The sequence below is a fragment of the Rhinatrema bivittatum genome, chromosome 2, assembly GCF_901001135.1.
Source record: "Rhinatrema bivittatum chromosome 2, aRhiBiv1.1, whole genome shotgun sequence".
In the NCBI taxonomy this organism is placed as follows: domain Eukaryota; kingdom Metazoa; phylum Chordata; class Amphibia; order Gymnophiona; family Rhinatrematidae; genus Rhinatrema; species Rhinatrema bivittatum.
This window is the reverse complement of record NC_042616.1, coordinates 393422465-393444964: the sequence shown is the minus strand read 5'-3', so window position 1 is coordinate 393444964 and position 22500 is coordinate 393422465. Positions and strand designations below refer to the sequence as shown.

The window sequence follows — 22500 nt, the reverse complement described above, 5'->3', positions numbered from 1 at the left end:
TAAATGAGCACCCCATTTCACTACTACAGAAGTTGGATTCTTTTCGTATTCCCAAACCATATTCCAATAAGATTTGGAAAGCTATTTAGGCCCAGTTTTAACTCTCAACACATCACAATCAAAGTTACCCATCCACTACCATCCTTCTCCCTTGAAATACATTCTAAGTCAACACTAACTCATTCCCATCCAATAAAAAGTACAAACTTTGCATTTTCACTTGTCTCCTTTCACTATCAACTTGCATTCCTTGTCCTTCTGCTCCACCAGTCAAGAACATGTGGGTTTAGTTCCCTCATCCAGCAACTGAAGGAAGAGATTTTTTTTTCCTTTTTGATGGCATCACCTGTATATATGGAACCAGATAAAACCAATGTTGGAAGGACTGTTGTGGATAAGCCTCGATCAGTGTTTTTTTTTTTTAACTGAAGAGAATTTTTATGGACTATTTCATGGTTGTGATATAGCTCTTAAATTTGTTTAGAGTCAATTTTATCTTAATGGGCCAAGCTCCTGTGGATTGTACTCTGTAGTGATGCGAGTCAGGACAGCAAAGCAGCTCACCCATCTGATGGGGTTTGTTTTCTCTGGGAGAGCACTACATGTGTAGTTTGAGTAGGCCCTTTTCAAAAAAAGAGAGATAGCCTGCTTACTCTGAGCTGAATTGCTTGTGGAGGCCAAACTCCTGCAATTGCTAAGCCTTGCAGCAAAGTGTGTCATTGACAATCTGAAAGCTCACCACCTCTTGTCAGGACTCAAAGTGAACCCACTAACTCAAGGGCTTCCATCCTGGCTCCCATCCCTTGAATGTGGTAATAGGTTGAGCAATAAAAGACAGGTGACAAGAGAAGGTAACACTTATTATTCAAACTTTAACCTTTTTCAAGGCAGAAAAAAAACCCAGAGTTTTCAGCTGGCTAAGGTAAGTCAGACAAGGCTATGATTTAAAATATATATATATATATATATATATATATAGAAAGAGGAAAAGGAAGATACTTTGAGTTAGTATTGGGAATGATTTTCTAAGACAAAGATATTTTCTGTGGATTTCCATGTGCCAGTTCATGTGTCTGAGTGCTGTGCTCTCTGTGACCAATAAAAGGCAGCAGTGTCTGGCAGCACATAGTGTTCAGGTTGCAAATGCGATGATAAAACAGAGTACATCAAACAGAGCAAGCTTACAATCTGGGGTCTTACTAGCCTGAACTTAATGCATAAGTATATTCTAAACTCACTGAGGCATTCCCAGAGAGAAAGAGCAGCTAAGGGTTTCTTCCATTGTGTTTGGAATGCTGCCATCTTGAGAACTCTCAAGCATTTCCAGGCTCTGCATAACAGCATATGATTAAAAACAAGGACTCTCTGCTGTTTAACTCTGCAAGTGCTGGGACAAAGTGATTATTGCCAGCAGTCCTGTCTCTGGGGGATTTTCTCCCCCAGATTCTTAAAATTCCTAAACAAAGTCTTTCAGCCTTTAAAGAAAAATGAATTCTGAGCAATAGGAGGTCTCAATAATCCATCTGTTTCACTGAGTTGAAATTTAGGTATGAAAAATTCTGCCACATGAAATTCAGTTCTGAGAGGGGCACAAAAGGCATCCATAGCCATGTCACTCTATGCAGAACTGGAGATTAAACTACTTTCAGAATGGGCCTTCCTCCACAGGTAAAGCAACGTCTGTTTTAAAACACAGGTTGCTGCCAGATTCTCACCACTGAGCAGAAAATCATCTATCCTTGCGGAAGGAGGCGCTGCACATAAGGAATTAATGTCTCTTTCATTTTTTTTCCCATCAACTATCTGTGCTGATGGCATATGCACTAGTATGGTGGAAAGAGTAATATTAAGCAGAAATCTGCAGCTTTTGGATGGAGGACAGATTGCACAGCTTCCTTGTATTTTGTCAAGGTTAAAGAATTTTTTTAGTTCTTCAAGATCACTAGGAGCTAGAAGACTAACAGGTGTTAGGCCGCTGGTTCTTGCTTCAAACTGCATCTCTGCAAATGCCTTGCAAAGAAATAATTTGGTAGATACTTGAAAGACTAGTCTTGAGTCTAGATGAATCAAAATCAAAGACTTACTGAGGATAGGTTAAAAATATTAGAGTTTACAGAGTGCCAGAAAACCTAGAACAAATGTTTTCACAAAAAGTGGATACATATTACTGTTAGGTCTTGGATATGCCCTAGAATTGGATTACCCAGCACATTCAGGTTTTTCTTTTAAATGTATATTACCAATGAAGAGAACTGTTATTTGGGCAACACTAAAATTAATGAAGCCAATAGTGTTTTGTCCTGTTCCATTTCAAAAGCAAGAGCAAGGATGTTAATGAGAAATTACAGCCAACAAAACTTTGAGGATATTGTCTAGTTACCTTCACTCACTCTCTCCAAGAGCAAGAAGACTTGTTCTCCACAATGCTACATGACTCCAAGCTTACATGGGACACATTTGTGGTAAGATATCTTTATTTCTATGAGAGATGGGGTAGGTGTATGGGTACTTCTATTGTAGCTATCATGATCTGAAACCTATGGGGTATGTAAGGAAACAATCTCAAGCTCAAATCTTACCCCAACACCAATGTATTCCAGTTACCTCAATGTGTATCCACAACTCTCAACGGTGGTTCAACTGGTCAATAACACTTTAACACAATTCTCTAGCCGAACTGCATATGTAGGCCCCTTACTCTAAGGGTCTGTATTTAACCACAGACTCTAATATGGTATAGGGTCACCTTGCTTTTTATTACAACAAATTTTTTATAATTTTTTTGTCCATTTAATAAAATCTTTGTCTCCAACGTACTGCTGAAACAGTGTTTTTTTTAAAACCTAGCTACACTAACTGCACTAACCTCATCCTCTGCAACAAATTCCAGAGTTTAATTGTGTGTTGAGTGAAAAAGAAATTTCTATGATTAGTTTTAAAAAAGTGCTACATGCTAACTTCATGGAGTGCCCCCTAGTCCTCTTATCCGAAAGAGTAAATAGCTGATTCATATTTACCCGTTCTAGACTTCTCATGATTTTAAAGACCTCTATCATATCCCCTTCTCAGCCATCTCTTCTCCAAGCTGACTGAACAGCCCTAACCTCTTTAGCCTTTCCTCATAGGGGAGTTGTTCCATTCCCCTTATCATTTTGGTAGCCCTTCTCTGTACCTTCTCCATCGCAACTATATCTTTTCTGAGATGCGGCGACCAGAATTGTACACAGAATTCAAGGTGTGGTCTCACCATGGAGTGATAGAGGCATTATGACATTTTTCGTTTTATTCACCATTCCTTTCCTAATAATTCCTAACATTGTTTGCTTTTTTGACTGCCGCAGCACACTGAGCCAACAATTTCAATGTGTTATCCACTATGACGCCTAGATCTCTTTCCTAGGTGGGAGCTCCAAATATAGAACCTAACCGTGTAACTATACCATGGGTTATTTTTCCCTATATGCATCACCTTGCACTTATCCACATTAAATTTCATCTGCCATTTGGATGCCTAATTTTCCAGTCTCACAAGGTCCTCCTGCAATTTATAACAATCCGCTTGTTATTTAACTACTCGGAATAATTTTGTATCATCTGTAAATTTGAATACCTCGTCGTATTCCTTTCCAGATCATTTATAAATATATTGAAAAGCATGGGTCCCAGTACAAATCCCTGAGGCACTCCACTGCCCACCCACCTCCACTGAGAAAATTGTCCATTTAATCCTACTCAGTTTCCTTTTTACTAGTTTGTAATCCACGAAAGGATTTCGCCACCTATTCCATGACTTTTTACTTTTCCTGGAAGCCTCTCACGAGGAACTTTGTCAAATGCCTTTTGAAAATCCAATTACACTACTACATCTACTGGTTCACCTTTATCTACATGTTTATGAACTCCTTCAAAAGTGTGAAAATTTGTGAGGCAAGACTTGCTTTGGGTAAACTCAACAGGTCAACAAAATACTCTGTTCCAAACGCAAACTATATAATCATCCAGAGGAACTCTGCAAACTATAATGCCAAAAATTCTTTATTTATACATAATATATGGAATATACATTTAAAATGATCTATTTTTTGGAATCATATAATATAATATCTAAGTGTTTAAAAACAATTGTTCAAGGTTTAAAACATGTAAAGCTTTATGTATAATAATATTTGTTAATACATATTGTTTCTTATGTGATATGTATTAGTATCCAGTTCATAAGTGCACTGAATTTTATGGTTTTATGTGGTGTGAGCAGTAAGAATGGTGTGAATGGAGGGTAGAGCATGACAGATATTTTTTAACGTAAGGAGGGTTTTGGGTTACATAGCAGGACCTGAATTAAATACATATAAATGTTGATGTATTATGTATAAATAAAGAATTTTTGGCATTATAGTTTGCCGAGTTCCTCTGGATGATTATATAGTTTGCTTTGGGTAAAGTCATGCTGACTTTGTTCCATTAAACCATGTCTTTCTATATGTTCTGTGATTTTGATCTTTGAAACACTTTCCACAATTTTTCCTGGCACTGTAGTCAGGCTAACTGGTCTGAAGTTTCCCAGATCGCCCCTGGAGCCCTTTTTAAATATTGGGGTTACATTAGCCACCCTCCAGTCTTCAGGTACAATGGATGATTTTAATGACAGATTACAAATTTTAACTAATAGATCTGAAATTTCATTTTTAAGTTCCTTCAGAACCCTGTTGTGTATACCATCCGGTCCAGGTGATTTGCTACTCTTCAGTTTGTCAATCAGGCCTACTACATCTTCTAGGTTTACCGTGATTTGGTTCAATGCATAAGAATCATTACTCATGAAATCCTTCTACAGAACAGGTATCTCCCCAACATCCTCTTCAGTAAACACCGAAGCAAAGAACTTGTTTAATCTTTCCGTGATGGCCTTATTTTCTTTAGTGCCCCTTTAAACCCTGCAGTGAGAAAAAGCATACAAGATCGAGCCACCAGGGAACAAGAAGTGATCTGCAAGGTCATTGCCACTACATCAAATGTTTGCTTAAAGATAGTCTCAATCTTACCTTGAGCATCCTTCAAGGCCAGTCCTCCTTCCACAGATAGTGGTCCACTTGGAGACTGCACACAAAGTGCATCTACTTTCAGAAAATGAAAATGCTCTCTTTTTGCTGGATCCAGAGAGTACAGGCCCTTCCACAATCCGACCCCCTTTTAAATTAGTCTCTGGTGCGTCCCACTCAATATCAACTAATTCTTGAATGGCTTCCATCATGGGGAAAAACCAAGAGGGCTTACACAAGGAAACCAAAATGTGATTTTTCTTCAGCTCAGTCACAGCGTCTGCCCCAGGATCTCCAAGCATTTTCAAGGTCTGGAAAATCAGAGCCTGCAGTTCATCTTCATGAAAGAACTGTAGCACAGTTCTATGTGGTTCTTATCCTGGAGGAATTTCACCATCGTCAAGGGAGTCATGATCAGCATCATAATCCATGCCATCGGACTACCATCTGGAAAACCTGCTGCTGCTCTAGTAGTACTCAGGTGCTTAACAGTAGGTCCCAGAAAGGTTCCTACCTGTGACTCTGCTCTGGGAGTATTAAAGAGAGCTGAAGATTACACCTAGAGATAGGATTCCAATCCCTGGAAAAAAACTACCCACGAAAAGGTAGAACCATCCAATCCAGGAGGTACTTGTGGTATACTCAGAGCTACCATCCCCTGCTAAGGAACCAGTTAGGAAAGTTCCAAAAACAGGCACCCCACATGAACAGTCTGCACCCAGGCCTATATCTGGCTGGGAAGAGCCAGGCTTAATGAAATCAGAGGAAAGCAATTCTCCATGAGTCTCCAAACAGCACTAGCAAAAGTTAATGAGCACTCTGGGATGAGATGCCCGAATATGACAGGCAGCACAAAGAGAAAGGCGCTTAAGCTTCTTAGTCATAGACACCATAATAGCCAATAGTGCGCTTGAGTGGTGGCCGGAGGCATGCATCTAGCCTTTTTTTTTTTTTTTTATACATCCATAAGTACTAGGCATCTAACCAGGGCGTCCAAAAATTAAGCATCCTAAAAATAAGCGCCATAAAACAATATAAGCACACCATGTAACTTGTTTGAACAGGTAAGCGTGTGGCCACTTAAGGCACCATTTAACTTAGCACACATAATACAAGGCCTAAGCATCCAAAAACCGGCCTACATGCTGAACAGACAATCCTGTAGAGGGCAACCTAAGAAAGCATGAATAATGCCATTACGGCCTACCTCGCAGCAAAAACGCCTGAGTGGGGCCTAGCCTACAGAAGCGGCTCAACCCACCAGGCGCGCCCGTCTATGTGCTTTCATTGGCCGGAGCGCCCAAATCGACAGGCGCTCCGGCCAACGAAAGAACGCTTCGCTCGTGCCAGAGAGGGCACAGAACAGTGGACTCTCACTTCACGCCGAGCCAGGAGAACCGGGCCCTGCGCGGGGGGTGGGGGGAGGAGGAACGCTGCAAGCCGGATGGAGCCCTAGCTGTTGTACTGCTGTTGCCGAGCCAGGAGAACCGGGACCTGAGCGGGGGGGACCGCTGCGAGCCGCTTTCGCCGCCGGCTGCCCCCTCCGGAGGGCGGCAGAGAAGGGAAGGGGCTGAAAAGCAACAAAAGGTAAGAAAACAGAAAGTAATGTCGAGTCGCTTCGGGAGGAGGGGATTTTCGGTTTTTAGGTTTTCCTGGGTTAAAGTTGGGATCCACTTCCTGGTGCCTGTCATTTCAAATGTTATTTGACATGACAGGTACCAGCGCACCCAGGATACTGTATAGGCGCTGTATTAAGCGCCTATACAGTAAAATGGGTTGCGCGGGCCTAACGCTTTGCATACGCAGCTTGCATTTGCAAGCAATTTAAATAGAGTATCGAGCGGTATGTGATCAGAACAGTGCGTGGGGCAAACGAGGGTGCGCCCGGCACTGCCGCACTCTAATGCGGCCTTACTGTATCGACCCGTAAATAGCATAACAAAATGTCAACAGTAAGAAAAAGGCTTAAGCAGTTTGTATGGAGTCATTATTTAACATTTTCATATTTTACAGTGTTGCTAAAATGTGTTACCTAATTTGCCTGCATGTTCCCCCCCCCCCCCTTCACCCCCTCTTGCAACCTAAAAATCCAAACAAAAATGCTACGAGTGCCATTAGCACAAAATATCACCAGGACATGCTCACAACAAAGCAAATAAGATAACTATTGTTCATTCCAGACATTCTGCTAATTGATTTCTATCTCCCACATCTGGTTAAATTTTTCCACCTCACTGCAGTTAAGCAGCCCAATATATATTCTGTAACCTTTAACAATTTGTAATGAGACGCAATAAAGCTTGCCTCCAAAAGTCTGCCAATGAAATTCTAGCCACCAACACAATTTGAAATATTAAACATTGTAGGAATCTAGACATGTCGGGTATTGGAATGCTCAATAGTAAATATCTGGGGTTTTATGGGAACCTCTTGTAAGGTGGCTTGTCTGATAAAATGCAATATATCATCCCAAAAAAAAAATCACCACCCTAGAGCATTCCTACAAAATTTGTTGTTACACTGCCTCCAACAATTCAGGGAAATCCTAGGATATATTTTGTTAAGTTTGAAAGGTGTCCAATACCAATGGTACAACACTTCATAACAGTTTTCCACTAAAAGTGAAGAAAAAGCCTTTACCCATAGAGAAGAAACAGAGATCCCAAGTCTCTTCATCTAAATCGGATCCAATATCAGTTTCCCAAGATAGAATATGCTTGGGTTAGCCTATGGTTTACCTATCAAATTTTTATAAATTCTAGACAGAGTTCCGTTAATTTTACCATTACCATCATATAATTCTTCAAATAAGGATTTACCCTTTACATACGATCTAAACATGTTTACGTAGATATTTTAATGGCAAGCCTGCAAGTAAGGAAATTCAACCCTATGGTCAAGACCAAAATTTCTAAGTGTCTCAAAACTAGTAGGTGATTTATTCTTCCAAATCTACCCTAACAAATGCAAACCCAAGTCTACCCATTTTTGAAAAGCTGAAGAAAACCTTTGTTGAAACATAAAGGTGTCAAAAAAAAAAAAAAAAAAAAAAAAAAAAAAGGACTTCTCTAAACCCCACTATAAGCTAAGACCACCTATCCCAAACCTTCAGAGTAAGCAGAGTATATGGAGAAATAAGCTCAGATCAATACCTATATTTCCTAGACACTCAAAATTGTGTTCTGAAAAACCGCTCCTATAATAGTTTGTTCCAAGTCCACCCAAAGTTTAATATTACTCTGTAAATGCCAATTTACAAAGGCCCTTAGCTGAGCCGCAACATATTTTAAGATCTGGCACCCATAGACCTCCCAATTCCTTTGGATAATCAACTGTTGAGCCACCCTGAGCAGCCTCTTCTTCCATATAAAGCTGACTACACACTTTTGAATATTTTTAAGGTTAAGTATCAGACAAAAAAAAAACAGAACGGCTTGGGGGAAAAAAAAAAAAGATAACCTAGGTAGAACATTCATTTTAACAGTAACTATTCTTCCCAGCCAAGCAAGATTATAGCCCTCCCATATATACAGATCCCGAAAAACCTAACTACCTTTGGATAATTAAGAAGAAACAGATCCTCATGTTTTGAACATTTGTACCCCCCAAGTAGTTCAAACTCTGATACACCCATTTAAAGGAGAATTTTGATTTCAATGTATTAGTCAAATCCAGGCCCACATTCATTTATAATAATTCAGATTTATCCATGTTAATTTTAATACCTGATACTCCTCCATATCTCTCCATCACCTTGATTAAAGTGTCCGAGAACAAAGGTTCACTAATACTACACGAATCAGCAGCAGCAAAGAGTGATATTTTATGACCAGTGTTACCAACTATACCTGTAATCTTTAACTGTTTCAAATTGTTTCTGCAAATGGTTCCATTATGAGAGCAAAGAGCAATGGAGATAAGGGGCAGCCTTGGCATATGCTTCTGCTCACTTTAAAATAATCAGAGTAGCTCCTATTAATTTTAATACATGCCTCTGGTGGATCATATTTTTTAATCCACTGAATGAAATCACCACCCAATATTTTTTCAAGTACTTTAAATAAAATATCCCAATGAACCCTGTCAAACACTTTTTCTGCGTCGACTGCTAATAAAATTAAAGGGACCTTTTGTCCTTAGCCCACCAGATTAAATTTAACGCTCTCCAAACACTGGCTGGAGCCATTCTACCTGATATAAATCCTGATTGATCCTTATTAACCAGCATGTGACAGAGGCATGGGAGGTAGCTTGCGGGAATGACAGCTACTACCTGGAGATAAATACCCTTATTCAATAAACATACTCACTGTCAATTTGACTCCAGCTTTGCTCTATGCTTCAATGGCAAGAGGAAATGTGGTAAAAAGGATTTGCATTCACAAAAAAAAATGGGGAGTAGCTTGCTTGTTGCGGCTGTTAGTCCCCCAAACCAACTAAGCCTGATACGTCACTTTCAATGCATATCCAGCATAGCTCTCTGCTTCAACGGTAGGGGGAAAGAGGAAAAGAGGATTTATATTCAGGCAACAACCAGCAAGAACTGAATTACATAGTTTGGATAAACAAATAATTATGGGTGTAGCTTGCTTATTGCAGCAGTTACTACCCCTAACCAATTAAGCTAGATACTTCACTTAGATGCAGCTCCAGCACTGCTCTCTACATCAATGGCAGGGGTGGAAGGTAACTAGAACCAAAAAGTTACTAATAAGGACCAAGAGTGACAGATAAGTATGTGAAAAAAAAAAAAGTGTGAAAGCTTGCTGGGCAGACTGGTTGGGCCATTTGGTCTTCTTCTGCCGTCATTTCTATGTTTCTATGTTAATACTTAATCTATTAGCCAGGATTTTTGTCAATAACTTTGAGATCCAAATTCAATAAAGATATTGGCCTGTACGAGCCACATAAAGTTGCATCTTTGCCGGTTCTAGCCAAAATAGTAATCCCCATGTTAGTACCAGGGAAAAACTGTCCCTCGCCCAAAAGGGAGTTAAATATTTTGCAAAAGCCGCAGAAGATCAAGTTCACATACTTTATAAAATTTAGACACTTACCCATCAACCCCCAAAGCCTTGCCATTTTTTAGGCTGTGAATAGTCAAGATATTTCTAAACATGAAATCTTATTCAGAAATAGACAATGCTCATCCTCCAATCAGGGGAGCATCATGTTGGCCAAATACCTTTCAACCTCACATAATGTTATAGACTGATCCTTCTGATATAATTCCCTATAAAAAGGTGTACATCTCTAATTAAAGGAGATGCATAAAGCATAGTACCTATCTTACCCTTAATTTGAAGAATATGATTTTGGAAAATTTGAGCCTTAAGTTTATGGGCCAAGAGTCTCCCTGCCTTATTTCCAGATTCAAAGTAATTTTGTTTTATCATATTTAGATAATGGATTATTTCCTCAGATTTAAGTAATTTTTGTCCCTAGCTTTATCCAATGCTTAAAGATGCTGACTGTTAGGATGCGGCTTATGTAATGTTTCTAATCTCTTAATATCTTGCTCCACTTCCAATCGTTCTTTTAAAATCTTTTTATAGCAGGACCAGGAAATCAAGTGATCCCGAGCAATAGCTTTAAGACTCTCTCATAGCGCAACAGAAAACACCTCTCCAGTATTATTAATCTGTAAATAATCTTCAAGAACTCTGTTTATGACAAACATCTTTATCATTCAATAAAGCAACATTAAGTTGCCAATAGCATTTGCCTGCATCATTATTAGTCAAAAGGAATTTAAATATAATAGGGGCATGATCAGACCATGTTATGATCCCTATGTTAGCTAAACTCTTTCCAGAGTGCAAGAGGCTATCAGAAAAAAATCAAATGAGAATATGTATTAGGTGGTTTAGAATAAATATCTATAGTCTCGTTCCAAGGAGTGACAATCTCCAAATATTTATCACCCCTAATCGGGAGATCAGCGTTTTTAGTCTAAGATGATGTTTCTTTAGAGAATGATCTAACCCCCCAGAATTATCCAAAGCAGGGTTTAACATAATATTAAAATCTCCCCCCTACATTCACATGACCCACAGTTTTAGCAGTAATAAGATCCAAAAGTTTCTGGAAAAGGGCCTTTGATCCGAGTTGGAACCATATATATTCAGAAACAAGTTCTCTGCCATAACCATTTTGATTATAATATATTTTCCTTCAATGTCCCTATCAATTTCCACAAAGTCAGCACACACGTGCTTAGAAATTAAAATCCTCACCCCACCATATTTACTTTTTAAAGTACTAGAAGCCAGGAACATCTTGGACAATCCTTTAGAATACAGCAATCTCTCATCCCTTTTCCATAAATGTGTCTCCGAATGAACAGAATATCAGCATTTAATCGCAATACCTCTTTAAACAGCAGGTTCCTTTTAAACTGCAAGTTCAATCCTTTAACATTGAGAAACACAACCTTAAGAGCCATTTTCTGTAGAGTAGAAATATAAAACTACAATCTGGCCCCTGAAAGCACCCCAAAGGTGCAGGAAGATGAGAAAAAAGTAAGAAAGAATTCAATGTCTTCAGTAAACAAACGCATATGTTAAAGGTACCCTCCCATTAGATAACTTAGAATACCTATTGGACATGCCCCTTACAAACATTGCCAGATCCCCCTTCAAAACGTACCCCCTCCCCAAGCACTTGACCAAATGTGTGCATAAAATATTGCACACTTTATCACAAAGGTATGACATCACCTCCCAAGAACAACACAGCTTCAACTTAAGATAAAAACAATATAGTCCTATAGGGATCCCCAATCCCATAAGAACCAAGCTCATGTGAAAAAATCAAGATAGTAGGCTGTAATTGAAAACAATATTCAAAACATTCCTTAAAAAAAAAAAAAATCACAGGACCACTGGCAAAGTTTTTCAGAGTACTCAAATCTTCTGCTGATGTAGAAGAAAAGTAAAATCAAACTGCCACAGATGAAAGTGTCCGTGAACATTCCCAGACACCTGATCAGAAAGTGGCACATCACCAATGGAGCTTCTTCTCAGTCGGCTGCCACAGTTTCCAACTTTTTGCTATCTTGAAGTTTTTCTTCTAGACTTGTATTTAGTGTAAGCAATCAGTGGCTTAACAGTAATGCCAGCCTCAGCTAACACAGACACTGCCTCAAAGATTCATCACTTTAGAGAACTTGCCATTAAGAGTGAAAGCCAAACCTATGGGATACAGGCTCCAGTAGCAAATATTTTCAGACCTGAGGGAATCATTAACCAAGTTCAGATATCTCCTCTTTTGCAGAGTTTGTGGGGATAAGTCATTAAAGATAATGTTACTATCATCACGCCATAATATAGTACCCATAGCTCTAGCTTTTCTTACGTCCTCTTTCACTGCAAAGTTGTGCAAACAGGTGATTATATCTCTGGATTTATTAAGCTGTGATCTGCCCAAGGAACAATGTGCTCTGTCCACTAAAATTTCCCTTGGAGTTTCTCCAGTATTCAGAACCGAAGCACAAACTTATTTCACGGCAAATTTGCATAGACATTATCAGGGAGTCCTCAAATTCATATGTTGCTCCGTCTGGTACTACTTTCCAGGTGCTCTAGTTTAAATGCCAATTCACATTTATCCTAGGACAATGCCTATACATCCGTCTGTAATTGGGATATACTCATGGCCCTGTTCGACAGTTAGCAGCCTCTGATCCATATTTGCAAGCTCACATCTAAGTTCACTGACCTGTTGTACAACTTCAACCTTTACTGTGGCAATGTCAGCCTTCAATTCTTTAAACCAGGATAGTTGCTCTTCTCTTGTAATACCACCTGCTTTCAGAATATATATTTTTTTTAATCAGGGCCTTTAGCATCATTTTTTTCACCCTCAGGCGCATGTTGGGATCGCAACCATGCTTTGAATCGGCAGAGCTCGCGGGGAATGAAAATTTCCTAAGATCTGGAGTCTTTTTACAGTTTGCCATTCTCATGTTTATTTATGCCTTTTATATACCATCGTTCCAAAAGTAGATCACAATGGTTTACAAATATAGCACTGAACTACATTTTAGAAAGATAATAAATTTCAAACTACAATAAAAGTATGAAAAAGATAAGAATAAGTTATTAATTACGACAACAGTGGAGATTAATTCCAGGGAATTATTTAAACAGAAAGTTTAAGAAAGTATATAAATCAAAGAAAGTTAAGAGATCAGTCTTTTTACTAAGTATATTAGAATAATTTCAGGTAAGTTAATAAGCTTTTTTGAAGAGCTATGTTTTTAGATCTTGTTTGAATTTTTTTTTTTTCCCCAATTGTTAGTCTTAGTGGATTAGATAGGGAGTTCCAAAGTTTGGGACCAGCAATAGAAAAACTCTCTTTAATTTGGGTAAGATGAGCAATATTGTTGGAAGATATTGAAAGAAAGCTTTTGTTTTGGGACCTTAGGTCTCTTGTTGGATTGTAGAGTTGTACTGAAATTCCAGGAGGAGATGAGTCAAAATTATTGATATTGAAGATAATTGATAAAACTTTGTATTGGATTCGGAAGGTTATTGGAAGCCAATGAAGATCTATCAGGATGGGAGTAATATGGTCAAATTTTCTAGTTCCGGTGAGAATTCTGGCAGAGGCATTTGAGTAGTTGAAGAGGTTTAAGTTTGCATTAAGGCCTAGAAATAATGAATTACAGTAGTCTACATTAGAAAAAATTAGTTTGTAATACTATGCAGAAGTCTTAGAACGTTAGTAAAGGTTTCAGACGGTGAAGCATTCTGAGTTTGGCATAACCAGATTTCATTATCTTCAAAATATGTGTTTTCATGTTCAGGTTTTCATCAAATTGGATTCCTAGGTCACGTACTTCATCAGTTTATTATGGATGGTTTTGGAGATGTATTTTTTTTTCTTAGCCAAATTATTTCAGTTTTGTCAGTGTTGAGAGTCAATTTCAGTAGAGCTCTTTTTGAATGGATTTCATATACTTTGTTAGAGTTGCTATTTCAAAAGATTTTTCAAAAGGAATGTAAAACTGAATAACATCCGCATATATAAAAGTATTTTGTGTTTAAATTTGATAATAGAATGCAAACAAAGGAGATAAATGTTAAAGTTGCTAACAGGGCTGATCCTTGAGGAACTCCTGTGTCAATTTTAAAGAGGTCTGAGGTTTGATAGCCTAATTTGACTTGGGTCTATTTTCTAGGAAGGAAGAGAACCAGTTGTAAACTTTTCCGCTAATTCCAATATTCATTAATTGATTGCAGAGAAGAACATGGTCAACATGGTACTGTGGCACAATTTAAATCAATTTTTCAAGCCAGCAGGAGTTGGGGGATCTGCCCAAGAAAAGCACCAGTTCAGTGGCCATCTTGAATGGGTGACATCAGAACCCCAGATTTGACAGATTTCTATATTTTTTTAAATCCCATTTAATTCTGTGGAGGTGTGTAGGGAAATGGTTTGGACCATATTTAAATGAGGCAGTGTGGTGATTAAAGAGCAGCCAAGTCTCACCTGTAATTTGAGTACCTATTTAATTTATACATCATTTTTTAAATCTGCACAGCGCACTGTACTTCAACAATATAACATAGCAGAAGTGAGCTCATATTGCTTCTTCATACTGGCTGTCATCAAGATTGCAAAGCCATACACTCAGTGAAACTGATGATGTGCATGATTTGGTGCGGCGGTATGTCTATAAAGGTGCATAAAATGTATTTTGCAAGATATTCTAGGTCTCTGGAGATGTAGTCTTTTTTAAAACACAGCAACTGAATATGTGTATTCAATGTGTTTCATGAATAATTGTCTGAGAAATTTTGAACACAGTAAGCCCTTAGCGTTTTGCTTTTCATACCAAACACAAAAGCTCAGTTGGTTTGCCCAATGTAGAATATGATGCTATTCTATCATCTCTCTAAGTGACTGCTATACACAGGTGTTTGGCCCATTTGACTCAAGAGCATCAAGATATCCAAGATGTTCTGAACATGCAGATTTCCTAGTAATTTATTAAGTACCAATATATCCTTTTACTTCATAAATTTCAATAAGCCAACTTGTCAAGACATACCAACATCCAGAAATAAGTTTCAAAAACCAATAAACAAGTTTGAAAAAAAAAAAGAAAATGGAAAGAGGAAAGTGTATGCAGTTTCAAAAGTCTGTAGGGCTTATTTTATCAACATTCTGACAACTTCACTCTGTTTAATCAATGCTAACAATAAGATTTTAAATAAAATGTGAATTACTGCTTGAATATCATTTTAAGAAAGTCAATTAGATATTCAAATATTTCTTAAAATAGAAATGTTTAAGCCAAGTTGAAGGGAAGTGCTAATGGTTAAGTGATGTTTCCTAAATTTTATTACCTTGGGCACCATTGTTTGCATCTGCCACATCTTCTACCACTGCATCCTCCTCATCTTCGTTGTCTTCCTCCTCCTCATCAGCTGGCTCTTCTGCCACCTCTGGGTTTTCACCCACAACTGCATTCTCTGCTGGTGGATTAGCAGGTTGCTCAACAGCAGCATTTTCAGCTCCACCATGTCCCACTCCCTGAGCCTACAAGGATAAGTTTTAGAATAAGAGAAGGGCTTGCTGACAGCAAAACTGACTCATTTTCCCTTACAGTTCCCACAGAAACTTTTTTGGGGATGGAGGGCGTTTCATATACTTCCAAGGAATGCAAATAAAGCTCAGTATTAGGAATTATAAGATCTTTTGATAGAAATACAGTTTGGGGGAGGGGGGGTTTGGAGGGGGGGTTTAAGAGAGAAGGGCACTGTAGTTGTACCCTTCATTTATAGCTACATTTCAAATATTCCAAACAAAATGTTTCAATTATACCACACTACTCATGATTTAAGTGGAACCTAGTCACTTACATAAAAATAACTGATCTGCTTAGAGTGGGCAAGGCCATCCTTGTTGAGGGCAGTCAGGAATCAGGATGACTACCCTCAACAAGGATGGCCTTGCCCGCTCTAAGCAGATCAGTTATACATCAGCAGCTTCAAGACATGACTCCAACTACCTGGCACTATCCCCTGCTATCAGCATTTCTAACTTGTAGCTAGCTGCCTTCTCTGTCAGCATTGATTGAAGTCTTAACCAAGCAGGGCCCTGTAGTTTGCCAATATCCACCAGCAGAGGCAGCAGCTGCAAAGAAGCAAGCACTGTTCTCCTACTAGCTGGAGGGTTCTGTCAGATGGGGAGAGGGGAGGAAGAAATGATTTTACATAGGAGAGGGAAGATGATTGAGGAGTAGATAAGTGGAGGGGGAGTGGAGGGGCAGAATATGGGCCAAAACTGTTCCAGGGTGAGGGGGCATGAAGGGTTGAGAGATATGCTTATGCTGGCCAGGCCCCACATCCCACTAGAGTAAGCCCTGAGAGTGGGTCCTGTATTCAAAATGTATTTAAATGTAGTTTTAAATATCTACATCCACATTTTCTGATATCGATTGTGGTTCAGTTATGCCGCAAATCTATGAGCATTTACCTTGATTTTGCTATAGGAGGGAGAACTGAGAAATGATACATTGTGACAAAAGAACTGCATATCAACATTATACAGAGGTTCCTTATGCAATAACACAAGTAATTTTTAGTAATCTTACTAGATCAATTTTGTTTTCTTTGTGCTCAAAAATCTGAGTGTTAACTATTCTTTTGCCATGCAAAACAAACTTTTCACAACCTATTATTTTACCTCATTCTGTTGCCCTGCACCATTGACCGGCTGTGGTTGGTTTTGTTCCAACCACTGTGGTGCTCCACCATGGACTATCTGTTCACGTAACCACACGAGACTAATGAAAGCGCAAAGAGTGCACGTCACAACAAAACATCCCTGCAAACAGTCTGCCAATAGATTTTCCCTGCAATAGAAGAAAAACTTGTCACTGTCAGCACTTTCGGCTTACACCCAGTCAATATAAAATCATGCCTAATCATATAATTTTAACCCATACAAAAAGCCCTGGAGAATACCATGGTTTACAGAATCAAAATGAACAGCTGTTTTATAAAATGCTGAGCTCTAAGGAGAAATTACTACTTACCTGAATTTCCTTTTCTTTAATGAAGATAGGTGCATCCACACCAGTGGATCATGCACCTCTACCAGCAGATGGAGATCGAACAAAGTAAACGTCACGGTATACACACACACACACATATATATACACCCCTACACTGAAATCAGCCCACCAGTATTCTGTGCAAAAGCCAACTGTAAACAAACTAACAAAACTTGATTATTAACAAACACTCCAGCATTCAGCTAACAGGAAAACACTGAGCTCAGACGAGGAATGTAAACACACTGACCTAGGGATTGGATTGACACTTGCCAGTAACCCCTGGAACACGCAGTCATGCAGGTCAATAGCACAACTATCTGGCATCCAAGGGAGGGAAGGTGGAAACACCTATCTTCATTAAAGATAAGGAAATTATCAGGTAAGTAAAATTCTCTTCTCTTAGCATTCAGATAGATGGATCTACACCAGTGGGATGTACCAAAGCTACTCCCGAACAAGGTGGAGGCTGCCTGTGGTCCGATCGATACCACGTATGAGAAGGCTGCATCCTCCTGGGCTTGAATATCCAGGCAATAATGACTGGAAAAAGTATGTAAGGAAGATCACATCACAGCTTGGCAAATCTTGATGAGACAGCAATCTAATCTTTGCCCATGACACTGCCTGAGCTCTAGTGGAATAAGCCCTAACCTGACTAGACAATGGCTGCTCAACATCCACATACATGGCCATGACTATTTCCTTAATCCAGCGGGCTATTGTGGCCCGCGACACCAGCTCACCCTGTTTACTCCCACCACGGAGTCTTCCTGAGAGGTTCAGAAACCTATAAATACCTCAAGATATGCCCCTTGACATCCAAGGACCACAACAGGCGATATTCAACCACATCTCTCTTCCTATCCAGAGTCGGCAGGGAAATTGACTGATTCAAGTGAATCTGAGACCACCTTTAGCAAAAAGAATAGAACAGTACACAAATGCATCATGGAGCCAGATGCCAATGCCAGGTTTCCAGATAGATATATATAGGCCTGTACATAGCTCCTTTTACATGTGACTTCTTAGCAAAGTGATATCACCAAAGTCCCAGAGACCTAAAAGGTTTTAATGATGCATAAACTTCAAACCTTTTCCATTGAAAAAAAATAGAACTAGAGCTCATGAAACAAAACTCCAGGGGGGACAACTCAGAACCATCATCAGGAAATATTTCTTCACAGAGCAGGTGGTGGATGCCTGGAATGCCTTTTCTGCGGAAGAGGTGAAGATGAAAACAGTCAAAGAATTCAAAGGAGCATGGGATAAACACTGGATCTCTACAAGATAGTGGAAGGAAATGAAGAAAAGCTTGCATGGAGGTAACTTGCTGGTGAGGAAGTTACTACCCTTAGCAGAAGGCATGGAGATTACTAAACTTAACCAGTAAGTCTTGATGCTTTTAATGCAACTACAACATTGCTCTCCGCTTAGACAACTAGAGGACAGAAATGAAGAAAAGCACGCAGGATAACTTACTGGTGCAGCAGTTACTGATTTAGAAAACAACCAAGGGCCCTGACTTCTAATTTCTGGGATACTGATTCGCAGACATAAGGGAAAAAGCACATGACTGCTTCTATGGCCAAGTCCTAAAGGAAATGGAGAGCTTGCATGAGGGTAGCTTGCTGGTGTGGCATGGAGATTATTAACCTTAACCAATAAAGCCTTGATGCTTTTAATGCAACTGAAACATTGCTCTTTGCTTCGACGGCAGGGGAAAAGGGAATTGGATTCAGACAACCAAGAGGGCCCTGACTTCTACAGTCTGTGGTACTGATAGACATAAGGGAAAAGCACAGGACTGCTTTTACAGCCAAATCCATAAGCAAAGCACATGAAGCAGCACTGTGTGAATTTTCAAGAAAGCTCGTCATCCAGTAGAAAATGCTGCTAGCTGAAATTTTTATGGGTTATCATATGGCTTGGGGATAACTGCACGGAGTGGTAGTTACTACCCTTAAGAAAAACATAGGAGTAATCTGCACAGAGTGGCAGTTACTATTTTAAGAAACTTGCTGGGCTGACTGGATGGACCATTTGGTCCTTTTCTGCCATCATTACTGTTACTATAACTTTTGATCTTTCCTGCGACTGAAGAAGCGAGGAACTTTCGCATTGTGATGCATCACCAGCATGTCTAGAAACGGGAGGTCCAGCGGTCCACTATGAGCTGAAATGCCTCATTTGATAATTCCCATTCTCCTGGGTCCACACTTTGTCTGCTGAGAAAGTCAGTTCTTATAATGTTTTTTCCTGCAATGTGGGAGACAGATTTTTTGAAGATGCACTTCTGCCCATTCCATGAATTGGGATATTTCCTGCAACACTAGATGGCTCTTCGTCCCTCCCTTCCGATTGATGTAAGCCACTGTCGTTGCATTGTCAGACATTATCTGGCCCGCTCGACCCTGCAAGCAGTTGACTAATTGCAAGCATGCCAATGCTGGAGGATTGCATCAGTCTTGAGAACTGGCCAGTCCAGTGATCATAGGGAAACCCCCTTCCTTAGATGGTCTGCTTGCAACTACCACTGCAGTTGTATGCTGATCTCCACCAGTAGGTGAAGCCATATCAAACAGTCTTGACACTGTGGACTCAACAAGCCAGCAGAGTACAAAGAGGGCCCACGGAACCACCTCTAGGGTGGCCACCATCAACCCGAGCACCTGTAGATAAGACCTAGTCGGGTGTACTTTTTCTATCAATAGTCGCACTTGCACCATCAGCTTCTGAATGCAGCCTTCTAGCAGGAACACCCTGCCTTGGTTCATGTTGAAGTGAATACAGAGATACTCCAGTGTCTGGGACGGCTGTAGATTGCTCATGACCAGGTTCATCACCCAACCTAGTTCCTGTAGCAAGGAGATCACCTTGTGTGAGACCTGAAGGCTCTATTCCAGACTCTTGGCTCGAATCAGCCAATCGTCTAAGTATGGGTGAACCAGAATGCCATCCTCTCAACACTGCCACAACCACTACCATAACCTTGGAAAAGGTTCTGGGAATGGTGGCCAAACCAAAAGGCAGCACGCAAAACTGATGTTGCCCCAAAACAGTGAAACGCAGAAATAGTTGATGCTCCAGACGGATGGGAATATGAAGGTACGCTTCTGACAAATCCAGAGACAAACTCCCCTGACTGTACTGCCATTATCACTGAACGAAGGTTTCCATATGAAAATGAGTCACCTGCAAATGACAGTTGACTCTTGAGATCTAGGATAGGGCGAAGGGAGCCCCCCTCCTTGGACACAATGAAATAAATGGAATTTCGGCCCATATTTTGTGACATGGGCACGAACTACAGCCCACAGGCTGAAAAGCCTTGACAACGTACACTCCCATTGCTTGTCTCTTCTGTAAAGAGCTGCAGGGAGACACCATGAAAACATCCTGAAGAACACTGAGAAACTCCAGAGTGTAGCAATCTCTTATCACCTCCAGAACCTACTGGTCTGACGAGATCTCAACCCACCTCCAATAAATGAGACAGGCAACCCTTTATTTCTTGTTCCCGGGAGTGGGTCAGCACACCTTCATTGAGAGGCTCAGGAGGCACCACTACCTGAGCCTATGTGCCTTCTGGGCTGCCTGAGATGAAAGGACTGAGACCTACCCAAAGGCAGAGTCCTCTGAGAAGCTGCTCCTCTGTAGGGTCGAAAGCGCCTGAAACCCCTAGCACGACCTCTCATGCTGAAGGAGCGCAACGTCTGTTTCTTATATTCTGGCAACCGAGGAACCAGGGACTCACCCCACTTATTGGCCATTTTTCCAGCTCACTCCCAAACAAGAGTGATCTTTCAAAGGGCAATTTTGTAAGATTAGACTTCAAAATTGTATCAGCTAACCAAGTCCTGAGCCATAGCTGACGCCTGGCTGCTATTACTGAAGCCACCCTGCTGGCCGAAGTGCATACCAGATCGCAGCCCGCATCTGCCAAAAAGGCGGCTGCTGGTTCCATCACTGCTGTGTAATTCACAACAGATTCATAGTCTGAGAGAGAAGTAAACAAAAGAGTGAGCCACCAGCGAGCAACAAGAAGATATCTGCAAATTCATTGTAATTGCTTCAAAGCCCTGCTTAAAGATGGCCTCAATTCTTCTATCTTGCGCATCTTTCAATGCTGCTCCCCCCTTCTATGGGAATAGTCATCCGCTTGGTGACAGCACACACAAACTCATCCATTTTTGGAAAGTGCAATTGCTCTCTTGCAGCAAGATCCAGGGTGTACAGCTCTTCCAAGGCTCATTCCCCTTTAAAATTAGCTTCCGGGATGCCCCATTCAATATCAATCAATTCTTGAATAGCCTCCATAATAGGGAAGAAACATGAGGCTTTATGCAAAGAAATCAAAATGGTATCTTTCTTTGGAACAGACATGGAATCAGCCCCCTGTAGCCCCAGCATCTTCAATGTCTGGGAAATCAGAGCCGGTAACTCATCTCTATGAAAGAAACGCAACATAGTTCTATACAGCTCCAGCCCCGAAGGAATTTCCCCATCCTCTGGGGAATGCCATCAGGGTCCCTATCCACATGACCCACAGCAGATCTAGATGTACTCAAGACGCTTACTCGCAGCACCAGGCACGCAGGAATCTGCAGACTGCGATCCTGATCTGTTAAATTTGGCCGGGGCCGTCAACTGCACCTGAAGAAAGGACTGCAGCCCTTGAAAAAATTGCACCCAAGAGGGGGAGGGGTCCATGCCAAAACCAGGGAGTGTTGGTCCAGCACCCACTGAACTACCTTCCTCCACTGATGAACCAGTTAGGGGAGCCCCAACTTCAGGCGAAACCTCTGGCAGTTAATTTTCCGCTCCTGCATCATGCTGGGAAGGACTGGGCTTAGAAAAATCAGACAGACAAGTCTCCCTAAGCCTCCAAACAGTGCTGACACAAATTAGAGGGGACACCAGACAGATGCCCAAACATGGCAAGCAGCACAAAGCAGCACAAAGGGTAAGGCGCCTAGACTTGTTATTGGCACCATAGAGTTGTCAGCGCCAACAGGCATCTGAGAACTGTGCGCCTAGCTGTGCTCGCAATAGGTGCTTGAAAAAAAAATTAGGCACCTAATATACTATTCAAATAGACTCACAAAATGAGTGCCCACCCAAACACTCACTGTCCATACGCAACTTGAGCGTCCACCTAGGTGCCCTTAAGTGCACCACTGTACTTCCACCTAGGCACCCCTACACACACAACTGAGCACCCAGGTAGGTGCCCTATATGCCCAACTAAGAGCCCAGCTAATCACTAGACACACAGCTTGGCACGTAAGCACGAACTGATGTACCAGAAGAGGGCAGCCTTATGCGCAGAGAAAAATGTGTGAATATCGCCACAGTCTACCACTCAAACAATCCAAGTCTGAGATCGGGACC

General features: G+C 40.6%; 1 protein-coding gene across 1 annotated transcript in view; it reads right to left on the bottom strand.

Moving 5' to 3' along the window:
• MARCH6 (membrane associated ring-CH-type finger 6) overlaps positions 1-22500 on the bottom strand; it is a 305795-nt gene that overhangs the window by 193318 nt on the left and 89977 nt on the right. The window contains exons 6-7 of the mRNA XM_029590037.1: positions 16737-16905; positions 15395-15587 (exon numbers count right to left, since the gene is read on the bottom strand). Of these exons, the coding sequence (XP_029445897.1) occupies positions 15395-15587; positions 16737-16905 (362 nt within the window). The remainder of the gene's footprint in view (positions 1-15394; positions 15588-16736; positions 16906-22500) is intronic.